This window comes from Heterodontus francisci, chromosome 7 (assembly GCF_036365525.1).
Source record: "Heterodontus francisci isolate sHetFra1 chromosome 7, sHetFra1.hap1, whole genome shotgun sequence".
Lineage (NCBI taxonomy): Eukaryota > Metazoa > Chordata > Chondrichthyes > Heterodontiformes > Heterodontidae > Heterodontus > Heterodontus francisci.
In genome coordinates, this window is record NC_090377.1 from 135281387 (window position 1) to 135294616 (window position 13230).

At 43.6% G+C, this 13230-nt stretch overlaps 1 protein-coding gene and 1 non-coding gene across 4 annotated transcripts in view; both read left to right on the forward strand.

The window, feature by feature from the left end:
• rpe (ribulose-5-phosphate-3-epimerase) overlaps positions 1–13230 on the forward strand; it is a 36663-nt gene that overhangs the window by 11285 nt on the left and 12148 nt on the right. For 2 of the 3 annotated variants that reach the window (XM_068036223.1, XM_068036222.1), the window contains exons 2-3: positions 8022–8101; positions 12026–12165. In XM_068036223.1, the coding sequence (XP_067892324.1) occupies positions 8022–8101; positions 12026–12165 (220 nt within the window). The remainder of the gene's footprint in view (positions 1–8021; positions 8102–12025; positions 12166–13230) is intronic. The other variant, XM_068036224.1, reaches the window with a different exon arrangement.
• On the forward strand, positions 4951–5022 carry trnad-guc (transfer RNA aspartic acid (anticodon GUC)). Its single transcript has one exon. It is a non-coding gene; the product is annotated as a tRNA-Asp (tRNA).

Sequence of the window (13230 nt, forward strand, 5' to 3'; positions counted from 1 at the left end):
GGGTAAAATGGAACCAAAGATTGACAAGATAAACTGTAATGGAACAATGGGTGATCTTTAAGGAGGAGATATTTCTGGTACAGGGTAGGTATATTCCAACAAGGGAGAAAGGTAGCAGAACTAAAGCCAGGGCTCTTTTGATGACGAGGGTGATAGAGCATATGATTAAACAGAAAGAGGGTGTAAGATGCATGTCAGGTGAATTCTTCAAGCGAGAACCAGGCCAAATACAATAAGTTGAGAGGGAAATGAAGAGGAAAATAAGGCTGGCAAAGAGAGAATATAAGAATAGAATGGCAGTTAACATAAAAGGAAATCCAAAAATGATCTACCAGCATGTAAATAGTAAGCAGGTAGTAAGAGGAGGAGTGGGGCCTATTAGGGACAAAGAGAGTGATACATGCTGAGAGGCACAGGGCAAGGCTAGAATACTTAATCAGTGCTTTGTATCGGTGTTTACTAAGGAAGAGGATGCTGACAAAATATTAGTAGAAGTGGAGATGGTATAGGTAATAGATGGGGTGAAAAATGATAGGCCAGATGTACTGGAGGGGTTGGTTGTGCTGAGAGTGGATAAGTTGCCTGGTCTGGATGGCTTGCATTCCAGGTTGCTAAAGGAAGTGAGAGTGGAGATAGCGGAAAGGCTTGTGTTACGACCGAGGTGGGAAGAGTGCACTGTTTATTCTAGTTCCACTTCTCCATGGCTCAGAACATCTATTTAAATTTTTTTACCACTTACTGATAGGGTCAATCATAGACTATTTTTATCCCAGAATAAAACACACCAACCAGCTTTCTTTAATAAACAACAAAATTATCAGTTTATTATAAAACAAGTCTTAACCAGTAATGAAGTAAAGCATAAACACACAGATTGAAATATTGAAGTGCCCTTTTTACCTTAGCTCCTCACTCACACACGTACACCAGCTAACCAGAAATATAAAAGGATTTTTGTTTTTAGAGCAGTATTACAGACAAAAAAAAAAACACCGGGCTGAATACTTGCGTATTCTTGAAGAAACAGCAGATGAGATATGTTGAGTTCTAAAACTGGCATACAGTCTGTCCTCAGTACACATAGGTGGGTCACTGGGACCTTTTAGAACAGTTCTTTTCAGGCAACTGTGAGAATTAATTTAGTAGGCTTTTCTTCAAAGATAGGAGATGAGATGAGTTGACACAGTGGACTTCTCGGTATCTTTTAGAGAAGTGCTAGAAAGCAGAGCTGGGTTGGGGTCTTCTCTTCTCTCCTTGGAAGTTCTCTTCTCTCCTTAGAAGTTCCCTCCCTTTTTATACAGTTCAACTAACTCAAAACAATTCAAAAGCGAAACTGACAACAGGAGGTCAACCTTTTGACCGCCATCAATCTTGACCTGTCACTTCTTTGTAAACAACTTCATCAGATGTTCAAAGTTCTCTGTTATTTATTGAGCTGGATGTCAGGTGGTTTCCCAGAAAGGCTTCTTGTTGCTGGAAGTCAAGTGGTTTCCGGAAAGGCCTATTTTCCTCACAAGACTTAACATTTCTTCAGTCTTTCAAAAATGAATCTCCCCCAAAAATCTAAAACACAGGCACTTTCATAGCACTTGCCATAATCTTCCAATCTTACCTAGATAAGGGGAAGGTGCCAGAGGATTGGAGAGTGGAAAATGTGACACACTTATTCAAGAAACGGTGTAAGGACAATCCTAGCACTGCAGGCCAGTTAGTTTAACATCAGTGGTGGGTAAGGTTTTAGAGACAATAATCAGGGGGAAAAAATCAACAGGCATTTGGAGAGGTTTGAGTTAATTAAGGAGAGCCAGCACAGATTTGTAAAAGGCAGAATTGTACTTGACCAATTGAATTTTTTGATGATGTAGCAGCGAATGAAGGGAAAGCAATGGAACACAAAAACAAAATACAGCGAGTGCTGGGAATCTGAAATAAAAACAGAAAATGTTGGAAATATTCAGGTCTTTTTTTTTATTTAGAGATACAGCACTGAAACAGGCCCTTCGGCCCACCGAGTCTATGCCGACCAACAACCACCCATTTATACTAACCCTACAGTAATCCCATATTCCCTATCACCTACCTACACTAGGGGCAATTTACAACAGCCAATTTACCTATCAACCTGCAAGTCTTTTGGATGTGGGAGGAAACCGGAGCACCCGGCGAAAACCCACGCAGACACAGGGAGAACTTGCAAACTCCGCACAGGCAGTACCCAGAATCGAATCCGGGTCCCTGGAGCTGTGAGGCTGCGGTGCTAACCACTGCGCCGCCTCTGTGGAGAGAAAAGCAGAGTTAACGTTTCAGGTCGATGACCTTTCATCAGAATTGTCTGAGTTTTAAGAAAGCGTTTTTCAAAGTACAACATAAAGGACTGGTTAATAGAATTGAGGCTCATGGACTAGGAGGGTCAGTGTCAGCTTGGATAAAACAACAAGTTGTGGATGGTTGTTTTTCACACTGGAGGATGGCAGGCAGTTGTGTTCCCCAGGGGTCAGTACTAGGACTGCTGCTTTTTTGCTATGTATAAATGACTTAGATATTGGAATACAGAGTAAAATTTCTAAATTTGCTGATGATACCAAACTTGAAGGTGTGGCAGATGGTGAGGATGATGCCAGTTGACTGCAACATAGGACATAGATAGGCTAGCAGATAGGCCAGCAGAATGAGCAGACAAGTGGCAGATGGAATTTAATATAGAGAAGTGTGAGGTGATGCATTTTGGCAGAAGGGATAGGGAGGGGCAATATAGACTAAATGACACAGTTTTAAAGCGTATGCAAGGACAGAGGGACCTGGGGTTTATTTTCCCATTAGCTGATGGACTAGGGGACACAGATTGAAGGTTTTGGGCAAGAGATGCAGGGGGAATGTGAGGAAGAACTTTTTTTACACAGTGAATGGTAATGACCTGGAACTCATTGTCTCCACTTTCAACAATCAATGATTTCAAAAGGAAATTTGATGTGCATTTGAGGGAAATAAACTTGCAGGGCTACGGGGATAGAGTGGGGGGAATGGGACTGACTGGATTGCTCTATAGAGAGCTGGTATGGACTCAATGGGCCTCGATGGTTTCCCTTTGTGACCTGTCGTCGGTGTTATACAGTGACAGACCTGTACCTACCATAGGAACATAGGACTTCAGAGCAGGAGTAGGCCATTTGGCCCTTTGAGCCTGCTCCACCATTCGATAAGATCATGGCTGATCTGGTTGTGGTCTCAACTCCACTTTCCTGCCCCCCATAACCCTTGACTCCCTTGTCTATCAAAAATCTATCTAACTCAGCCTCCACTGTTTTCTGGGGAAGAAAATTCGACAAACTAATGATCCTTTGAAAAAATAAAATTCCCCTCATCTCCATCTTATTCTTAAACTGTGTCCCCCAGTTCTACTCTCCCCTGCAAGAGGAAACATCTACCACTCTTATCAAGCTTCCTCAGGATCTTGTGTTTCAATAAAATCACCTCTCATTCTTCTAAACTCCAATGGTATAGGCCCAACCTGTTCAACCTTTCTTCGTAACATAAGCCCTTCATCCCAAGTATCAGTGGAGTGAACCTTCTCTGACTTGCTTCGAACATAGTTATATCCTTTTCAAATAATGAGACCAAAACTGTACACAGTACTCCAGATGTGGTCTCACCAAGGTCCTGTACAGCTGCAGTAAAACTTCCCTACTTTTATACTCAATTCCCCTTGCAATAAATGCCAACATTCCATTTGCCTTCTTAATCACTTGCTGTACCTGCATACTAACCTTTTAGAATTAGAATTAGAACATTACAGCGCAGTGCCGGCCCTTCAGCCCTCGATGTTGCACCGACCTGTGAAACCATCTGACCTACACTATTCCATTTTCATCCATATGTCTATCCAATGACCACTTAAATGCCCTTAAAGTTGGCGTGTCTACTACTGTTGCAGGCAGGGCGTCCCACGCCCCTACTACTCTCTGAGTAAAGAAACTACCTCTAACATCTGTCCTATATCTATCTATCTTTTGTGATTCATGTACCAGAACACCCAGATCCCTCTGTACCACCAAGTTATGCAATTTCTCTCCATTTAAATAGTATACAGCTTTTCTGTTCTTCCTGCCAAAGTGGACAAATTCACATTTTCCCACATTAGAATCATAGAGAGATACAGCACTGAAACAGGCCCTTCGGCCCACCGAGTCTGTGCCGACCAACAACCACCCATTTATACCGATCCTACATTCATCCCATATTCCCTACCACATCCCCACCAGTCTCCTACCACCTACCTACACTAGGGGCAATTTACAATGGCCAATTTACCTATCAACCTGCAAGTCTTTGGCTGTGGGAGGAAACCGGAGCACCTGGCGGAAACCCACTTGGTCACAGGGAGAACTTGCAAACTCTGCACAGGCAGTACCTATATTATATTCCATCTGCCAAATTTTTGTCCACACACTTAACCTATCTATATCTTTTTGTAGACTCTTTACCTCCTCTTGACAACTTACTTTCCTTCCTATCTTGGTGTCATTGGCAAATTTAGCTACCATACATTCAGTCCTTTCATCCAAGTCATTGATATAAACTGTAAATAGTTGAGGCCCAAGCACTGATTCCTGTGGCACTTCACTAGTTACAGCTTGCCAACCTGAAATTGACCCATTTATTCCTACCCTCTGCTTCTTGTTAGCTAACCAGTCCTTTATCAATGCTAATATGTTACACCATTTGCCTCGTATCTTGTGTAGTAACCTTTGATGTGGCACCTTATCAAATGCCTTTTGGAAATCCAAGTACACCACATCTACAGGTTTCCCTTCATCCATGTTGCTTGTTACTTCCTCGAAGAACTGTAATAAACTAGTTAAACATGATTTCCCTTTCACAAAACCATGTTGACTCTGTCTGATCCCATTATGATATTTCTAAGTATCCTTAAAAATGGATTCAAATGGTGCTTCCTCGTTAGTATAGTGGTGAGTATCCCTGCCTGTCACGCGGGAGACCGGGGTTCAATTCCCCGACGGGGAGGTGTGAGTGTTTCTGAGGCCACCCGAGGGCGGAAAGGGTCAATCTTTTAGGGCGGCGCAGTGGTTAGCACCGCAGCCTCACAGCTCCAGGGACCCGGGTTCGATTCTGGGTACTGCCTGTGCGGAGTTTGCAAGTTCTCCCTGTGACTGCGTGGGTTTTCGCCGGGTGCTCCGGTTTCCTCCCACAGCCAAAAGACTTGCAGGTGATAGGTAAATTGGCTGTTGTAAATTGTCCCTAGTGTAGGTAGGGGGTAGGGAATATGGGATTACTGCAGTGTTAGTATAAATGGGTGGTTGTTGGTCGGCACAGACTCGGTGGGCCGAAGGGCCTGTTTCAGTGCTGTATCTCTAAATAAAAAAATAAAAAAGTAATTTCCCTATGACAGTTCTTGGGCTAACTGGCCTATAGTTTCCTGCTTTTTGTCTCCCTCCTTTCTTGAATAAAAGTGTTACATTTGCTATTTTCCAATCTGCTGGGACCCTTCCAGAATCTAAGGAAGTTTGGAAGATTATAACCAAAGCCTCTACTATCTCCGCAGCCACTTCTTTTAAAACTAGGATGCAAGCCATCTGGTCCTGGAGACTTGTCAGCCTTTAGGTCTAATAGTACCTTTTCCCTGGTGATGGTGATTGTTTTAAGTTCCTCCCTCCCTTTCCTCTCTTGATTTTCAAGTATTTTTGGGAGGTTTCCTAAGTCATTTGCAGTGAAAACAGACACAAAATACCCATTCTCCATTTCCTTATTTTCTGTTATCAATTCCCTAGACTCACTCTCTAGAGGACCAACTCTAGCTTTAGTTACTCGTTTCCTATTTAAATACATGTCAAAATTCTTACTGTCTGTTTTTATATTACTAGCTAGTTTTCTCTCACACTGTACTTCCTCATTTTTGTCATTCTTTATTGGTTCTTAAAATCTGTCCAATCTTCTGACCTATCACTAATTTTTGCAGATTTTTACAGTGTTTCGTTCAATTTGATACAACCCTTCACTTCCTTATTTAGCCATGGATGATGCATCCTTCTCAAAGAATCTTTCTCACTGCGATAAATCTTTGCTGAGAGTTATTTAAATATCTCACTGCATCTCTACTGTCCTACCTTTTAACCCAGTTTCCCAGTTCACTTTAGCTAGCTCTGCCTTCATACCCTTGTAATTACCATTATCTAGGTTTGAAATACTATTCTTAGACCTACACCTCTCCCCTTCAAACTGAACATGAAATTCTATCATGTTATGATCGCTCTCGCCTAGAGGCCCCTTTACCATGAAGTTATTGATTACTCCTGTCTCATTGCATATTACCAGAATAGCCTGCTTCCTAGTTTGCTCTAGTACGTACTGCTCTAGGAAATTGTCCCAAATACACTCGAGGAACTCATTTTCCAGGCTACCTTTGCCAATCTGATTTGCCCAACCTACATGTAGATTAAGGTCACCAATGACGATTGCGGTACCTTTCTTACACGCCCCGTTTCTTTCTTTTATACTCTGTCTTACAGTGTAGCAACTGTAAACTACTCCCACAAGTGACCTCTGACCTTTTCTATTTCTTATCTCTGCAGTACTCACCCCAGTTGTATAGAGGCACATGGTATTGAGGGGACTCTGGAAACTTGGGTATGTAATTGACTGTGGGATAAGAGGCAGTGAGTAGTCGTGAACAGATATTTTTCAGACTGGAGGCAAAGTATGGTATGCGGTCACCGAGGGCTTGGTATAGCTTTTGTCATTGTGCATAGATCACCTGGACTTGGATACAGGGAGTACATTTTGAAGCTGGTACATGATACAAAGCTTGATGATGTAGTAAATAGTGAGCTTGATAGCAGATTTCAGGAGGATATAGACAAATGGCACCTGGTAGATGCAATTTACTGCAGATAAATTTGAAGTGATGGACTTTGGGAGAAACAACATGGTTTAGAGTCATAGAGTGATAGAGTCATAGTGATACAGCACTGAAACAGGCCCTTCGGCCCACTGAGTCTGTGTTGACCATCAACCACCCATTTATACTAATCCTACATTAATCCCATAATCTCTACCACATCCCCACCTTCCCTCAATTCTCCTGCCACCTACCTACACGAGGGGCAATTTACAATGGCCAATTTACCTATCAACCTGCAAGTCTTTGGCTGTGGGAGGAAACCGGAGCACCCGGCGGAAACCCAAGTGGTCGCAGGGAGAACTTGCAAACTCCGCACAGGCAGTGAGGCAGTATAATCTAAGTGCTTCTGTTTTGAGGGGATGCAAGAGCAGGTGGTCCTAGGGAGTGAAGATTTGTAAATCCTTGAAGGTGGTAGGAAAAGGTGATAAGGCAGTTAAGAAAGCATATGGGATACTGACTTTGTATACGGAACATTGAATACAAAAGCAAGGAAACCATGCTAAACCTTTTACAAAACACTGGTTAGGCCTCAACTGGATTATTGTGTATAGTTCTGGGCGCCACACTTCAGGAAGGATGTCAGGCCTTGGAGAGGGTACAGTGGAAATCTATTAGAATGGTACCAGGGATGAGGGATTTCAGTTATCTGGAGAAACTGGAGAAGCTGGCACTGTTCTCCTTAGAGCAGAGAAGGTTAAAGGTAAATAGAGGTATTCAAAATTGAGGCGTTTTGTTAGAGCAAGTAGGGAGAAACTCTTTCCTGTGGTAAATGGGTCAGTAACCAGAGGTGATGGATTTAAAATAATTGGTAAAAAAACTACAGGGGAAATGAGAAATGTTTTCATGCAGGATTGTTAAGGTCTGGAACATACTACCTCTGAAAGAGTGGTGGAAGCAGATTCCATAGGAACTTTCAAAAGGCAATTGGACATGTACTTGAAGAGGAATAATTTGCTGGGTTATTGGACGAAATTGGACTGTTTTTTCAAAGAGTTGCCACTGGCATGACTGCCTGAATGGCCTCCTGCTGTGCTTTAAAATGCCATTCTATGAAATATCTCAATTGAAAGTTGGCTTTGAAGAACACCTGCCCTCTCTCTTCCAGACATTTTGTGCCTAATATCACCTTTGGTCATCCTGTGGTAGAATGTCTTCGTAAGGAACTTGGACAAGAACCCTTCTTTGGTAAGGCATTTAGCAGCAGTCCCTCTACTTATGATGGTTATGTCAGCAATGATTTTGAAATCGTAGCACAAAACAAAATGGGCAGCCTGGCTTTCCATTGCTACCAACTGGTAATGCAGCCACACTACCATTAACCATTTGCATTATTGTCAGTTGCAGAGTTGCCAGTTGTAAGGTCTTTAGTGATCTGTTTATTTCAGGCAGAAATAATGAGGCCAGTGATTCATTGGCGACTAAGTCAATGATTGATAACAGAGCAGCAGATTCCTGTGGTCGGGAAGTTGCTGGGAGTCAGCAGGTTTTCTCTTTTGCTTTGCCTCTCAGGAATTTATCACCTGTCTCTGCCCGACTAACCACAGCCGCAGACTGTCTATTCCAGCACGGGCAGAAAATCGCTGTTTACAGTCCTTGGAAACGCTTTCGCTAAATTCAGAGACGCTCAGTGAGTGAAATACTGTCCCTCCAGTGAGAGTGACTGAGAGAGAAATACTGTCCCTCCAGTGAGAGCGACTGAGAGAGAAATACTGTCCCTCCAGTGAGAGCGACTGAGAGAGAAATACTGTCCCTCCAGTGAGAGCGACTGAGAGAGAAATACTGTCCCTCCAGTGAGAGCGACTGAGAGAGAAATACTGTCCCTCCAGTGAGAGCGACTGAGAGAGAAATACTGTCCCTCCAGTGAGAGCGACTGAGAGAGAAATACTGTCCCTCCAGTGAGAGCGACTGAGAGAGAAATACTGTCCCTCCAGTGAGAGCGACTGAGAGAGAAATACTGTCCCTCCAGTGAGAGCGACTGAGAGAGAAATACTGTCCCTCCAGTGAGAGCGACTGAGAGAGAAATACTGTCCCTCCAGTGAGAGCGACTGAGAGAGAAATACTGTCCCTCCAGTGAGAGCGACTGAGAGAGAAATACTGTCCCTCCAGTGAGAGCGACTGAGAGAGAAATACTGTCCCTCCAGTGAGAGCGACTGAGAGAGAAATACTGTCCCTCCAGTGAGAGCGACTGAGAGAGAAATACTGTCCCTCCAGTGAGAGCGACTGAGAGAGAAATACTGTCCCTCCAGTGAGAGCGACTGAGAGAGAAATACTGTCCCTCCAGTGAGAGCGACTGAGAGAGAAATACTGTCCCTCCAGTGAGAGCGACTGAGAGAGAAATACTGTCCCTCCAGTGAGAGCGACTGAGAGAGAAGTACTGTCCCTCCAGTGAGAGCGACTGAGAGAGAAGTACTGTCCCTCCAGTGAGAGCGACTGAGAGAGAAGTACTGTCCCTCCAGTGAGAGCGACTGAGAGAGAAATACTGTCCCTCCAGTGAGAGCGACTGAGAGAGAAATACTGTCCCTCCAGTGAGAGCGACTGAGAGAGAAATACTGTCCCTCCAGTGAGAGCGACAGAGAGAAATACTGTCCCTCCAGTGAGAGCGACTGAGAGAGAAATATGTCCTTCCCAGTAAGTGCTGCATGGAGCTTTTTTTTTGCAGAGTAATGGCCCCTCACCTATTCACTCAGTATGAACTCTAAACCATTCATGTGTTATCTCTGCTTTGTGCTGAAAGGTTACAGCAGGTCATTTGACATTCTGACTCGATCCTAGATTTGAAAATCACTAAGTGTTCTTTTTAATTTGTTCGGATTCGCCTTGAAATTAAATTTTGTTAAATTGGATAAAGCTTAAGATGCTGCTGTCTCACTCCCTTTTTAATTTAAGCAATGAGTGACCTTGTTGGAGCACTTGGCTTGGCAGGCATAACACTGCTTGACAGTACAAGGGAGGAGGATTGTTCTGGAGATTCAATCATTAGCCATGGGTGCTTCACTCTGTAGCAGCATGATCCAGCTCTCCAATCACTTTGTTTTGTTTAACCTCTCACAAGTGAGGTTTGTCGAATAATATCGTGCTTGATGGTTTGAGTATGCTACATGGAATTGGATGTTCAGACATTGTGTGTAGTGTCGTGAGTGTGCCTGTGCCCAGTGTTTTCAGCGAGCTTCACCTACCAAATTAGCACCGTATCCACCTGCCGTCCAACAGGCCCAAGAGGTTGCAGTGTGGGCACAGTGAGTCCCTTTACAGCTGCTGGTCTTGACAGTGATGCACACTTTTTTTTTGAAGGGCAGGCGACTTTATCCCTTTACTTTGGGCTGATATTGACAGTGCTTTTTCTCTCCCTGTTATTAGCTCCCTTATCTTCTGAAGGCTGAAATTAAAGCTGGGATGGGCAGGGTGGTTGCGGGGGAGGTTGGAAAACTTCAAACCAGCTTTTTGTCTCTAAAATACAAAATGCTTGTCTCCCGATCATGGTGTTCCAGTAATGGTGAACACTCCTATAAGGGTGTTGTTTTTTGAGCATAGCAGCATGTTTGAGTTTTGAAAATGGCAGCAATGTGGATGAGGCTGTGGGCAATCAATCAGCAAATTATGCCATCGGCTCTAACCCAAGCTGGAAGGCGGGAGAAGTAAAAAAAGTTGTTTGGCCTAGTGAAACGTAATTCTCTGGCACTGTATTTAGCACTGCATCCAACTACACTTTGAACTCATTGTTTTGTTTCCACTACATTAGCTGGTCATTAAAAACATTTATCACTCTTTGAATAACTCTGTAATGCCAAGCATGCCATGTTTTTAAACAGCGTATTAATGAATTGTGAAACTGACCCTTGATATTTTTGAAAAGCAGCTGAAACTTGTAACAGCCACCTGTGTGGTTGTTGTATAAAAACTGGCATTAAAATTTGGTCATTTGGAACTAAGTTGCTTTTGCAGAGAGCCGACGTGGGCTTGATGGGCTGATTTGCTTCCTTCTGTGCTGTAAGTCTAAGTCTAATTAACCCCACGATATTTTCATAAGGTGAATGAGACCTTTACACAGTGTTGTACTGACAGACAAATTGCACGCTTTAGAACTGGGGTTTCATGTTTCCACTCCATCATTGGCAGCCGTGCTTTCAGCTGTCTAGACTCAGCAATTCCCTCCCCCCCCAGATTCCCTCATCTTCTGTGACCAATTTTTGGTCCTCCTTTGTGCTGCCATCCATGTTTGACTGATTATTCCTTTGTGAGGCGCTATGAGTTGTTTTTCTATGTTAAAGGTTGTGGTTGTTGTAAAGTGTGTGGAACAACAGCAACCTGATGGAGAACACCAAACTGCAAGTATACAGGTGTCGCCAAGCCTGAGTCCTCAGTGCACTCCTCTACGGTAGTGAGACCTGGACAATGTATGCAAGGCAGGAGAAAAGGCTGAACAGCTTTGCTGTCTCAGAAGAAATATCAGCATCTCTTGGTGGGACAAGGTCACCAACTGAGAAGTCCTAGAGCATGCTAATTCTGTCAGCGCACAGTCATTACTAAGCCATGATGTCTGTGATGGCTTGGCGGTATTCATTGGATGTATGATGGCTGTATACCCAAAGACCTTCTGTGTGGTGAACTGGCCACTGGGTCGTGACCTGCTGGACATCTATCCCTCTGCTACAAGGACACCTGCAAGCGAGAAATTAAGATGGCAGGCATCGACGCAAACAACTGATAGACAACTGGAGGCTTACTGTTTGGAGGGGCAGTGGAAAAGGTGAGGAGAAACAGAAAGCTCAGCTGGCTGAGAAGAGGCCAGAGAATCCTGCAGCTTCCCAGCCCACTGCCTCCATCTGCAGCAAGAGACTGCCATGTCAGAGTGGGATTCCTGAGACACACCAGGCAATGTTTAACACAGAGTTGCCCACCAAGGCACAAACCGTTGTCTCACGAGATGGAAGGCTGCCAGGGACGTTGCAAAGTGAAGATTTTGCTCAATATTTGCAGTGCAGTTATCTTTATTTGCAGGACCTAGGTTTGCCATTGGAGTGAGCTTTAAAAATCTAACCTTTCAAAAGCAGCTGGTTGGAATTTAAAAAAAAACACATTGCCTGCCACTGTGCGTTGTTTATTCTGCAGATATGCATATGATGGTCTCAAAGCCAGAGCAGTGGGTGAAACCAATGGCAGTAGCTGGTGCTAATCAATACACATTCCACCTAGAAGCAACAAATCGCCCAGGGCCGCTCATCAAAGACATACGAGAAAACTGTATGAAGGTAAGTGTAAAGGAATTGTTCCTTTCAGAGAACTATTGGGTAAAGTATGAATAGCTTCAGTGCTGTCCACAGACTTAGGAGAGGCTATTTTCAGCTGTGTGTAACACTGGAGTGCAGGACTGGTGGGGTACTGATCAGTTACTGTGCAACACTGGGTACGCTACTGATGTGTACATGTTCCAATGGAGCTCAACTTAAGTTCGACTTAAAGTAGAGGCAATTGTGGGGAGATCCGATAGAGGTGTACAAGGTTACGACAAGTTAAGATAAGGTAGACAATGAAAAGCTCTTCCCATTAGCTGATCATAGAAAAACTAGGGGACATATATTTTTGGGAAAGAGATACGAGGGGATGTGAGGAAGAACTTTTTTTACACAGCGAGTGGTAATGACCTGGAATTCTCTGCCTCCGAGTGTGGTGGAAGCAGGGACGCTCAATGATTTCAAAAGGAAATTAGATGGGCATTTGAGGGAACTAAACTTTCAGGGCTATGGGGTAATGGAATGAATTGGATTGCTCTACAGAGAGCCAGCATGGACTCAATGGGTCAAATGGCCTCCTCCTTTGCCGTAATGACTGCCATGGTATCACGGATACTAGTGGGTCTAGGTCTATCACCTTTTTTGGGACTAATGTGACTAGATGAATTCAATGTATAACACAGTACTGAAGGTAATTGGCCAGTGTGATTTTTATTTCCCTTTATAGTATCTTGTACCAGTACACTAAATGAATCCAGTGACCACCGTGAACTTGCAGCGGATAGAACAGTGGTGTTTAAAGAGTCTCCATGTATAAAATTGGATGTGGTAGGCTGATTGTGGATCTGGTGGCTTAGCTGCCTTCTATAACCGTGAACAGAGGTTGATTTTCGTGAAACATTACAGATTAAAACCACTCACTTTGTTCTATAATTGAAAATAAAATAAATACAATTGAGGCCATCTTGCTCATCCTTCCAGAGAAACTTGATTTTCTCTCTTTCTTCCCCAGCATCTAACTGTTAGTTGAAAGACTCTTGTGTTTTTGTCTCAAAGGCCATTCTAGGTGTTGAGCACTTGTGT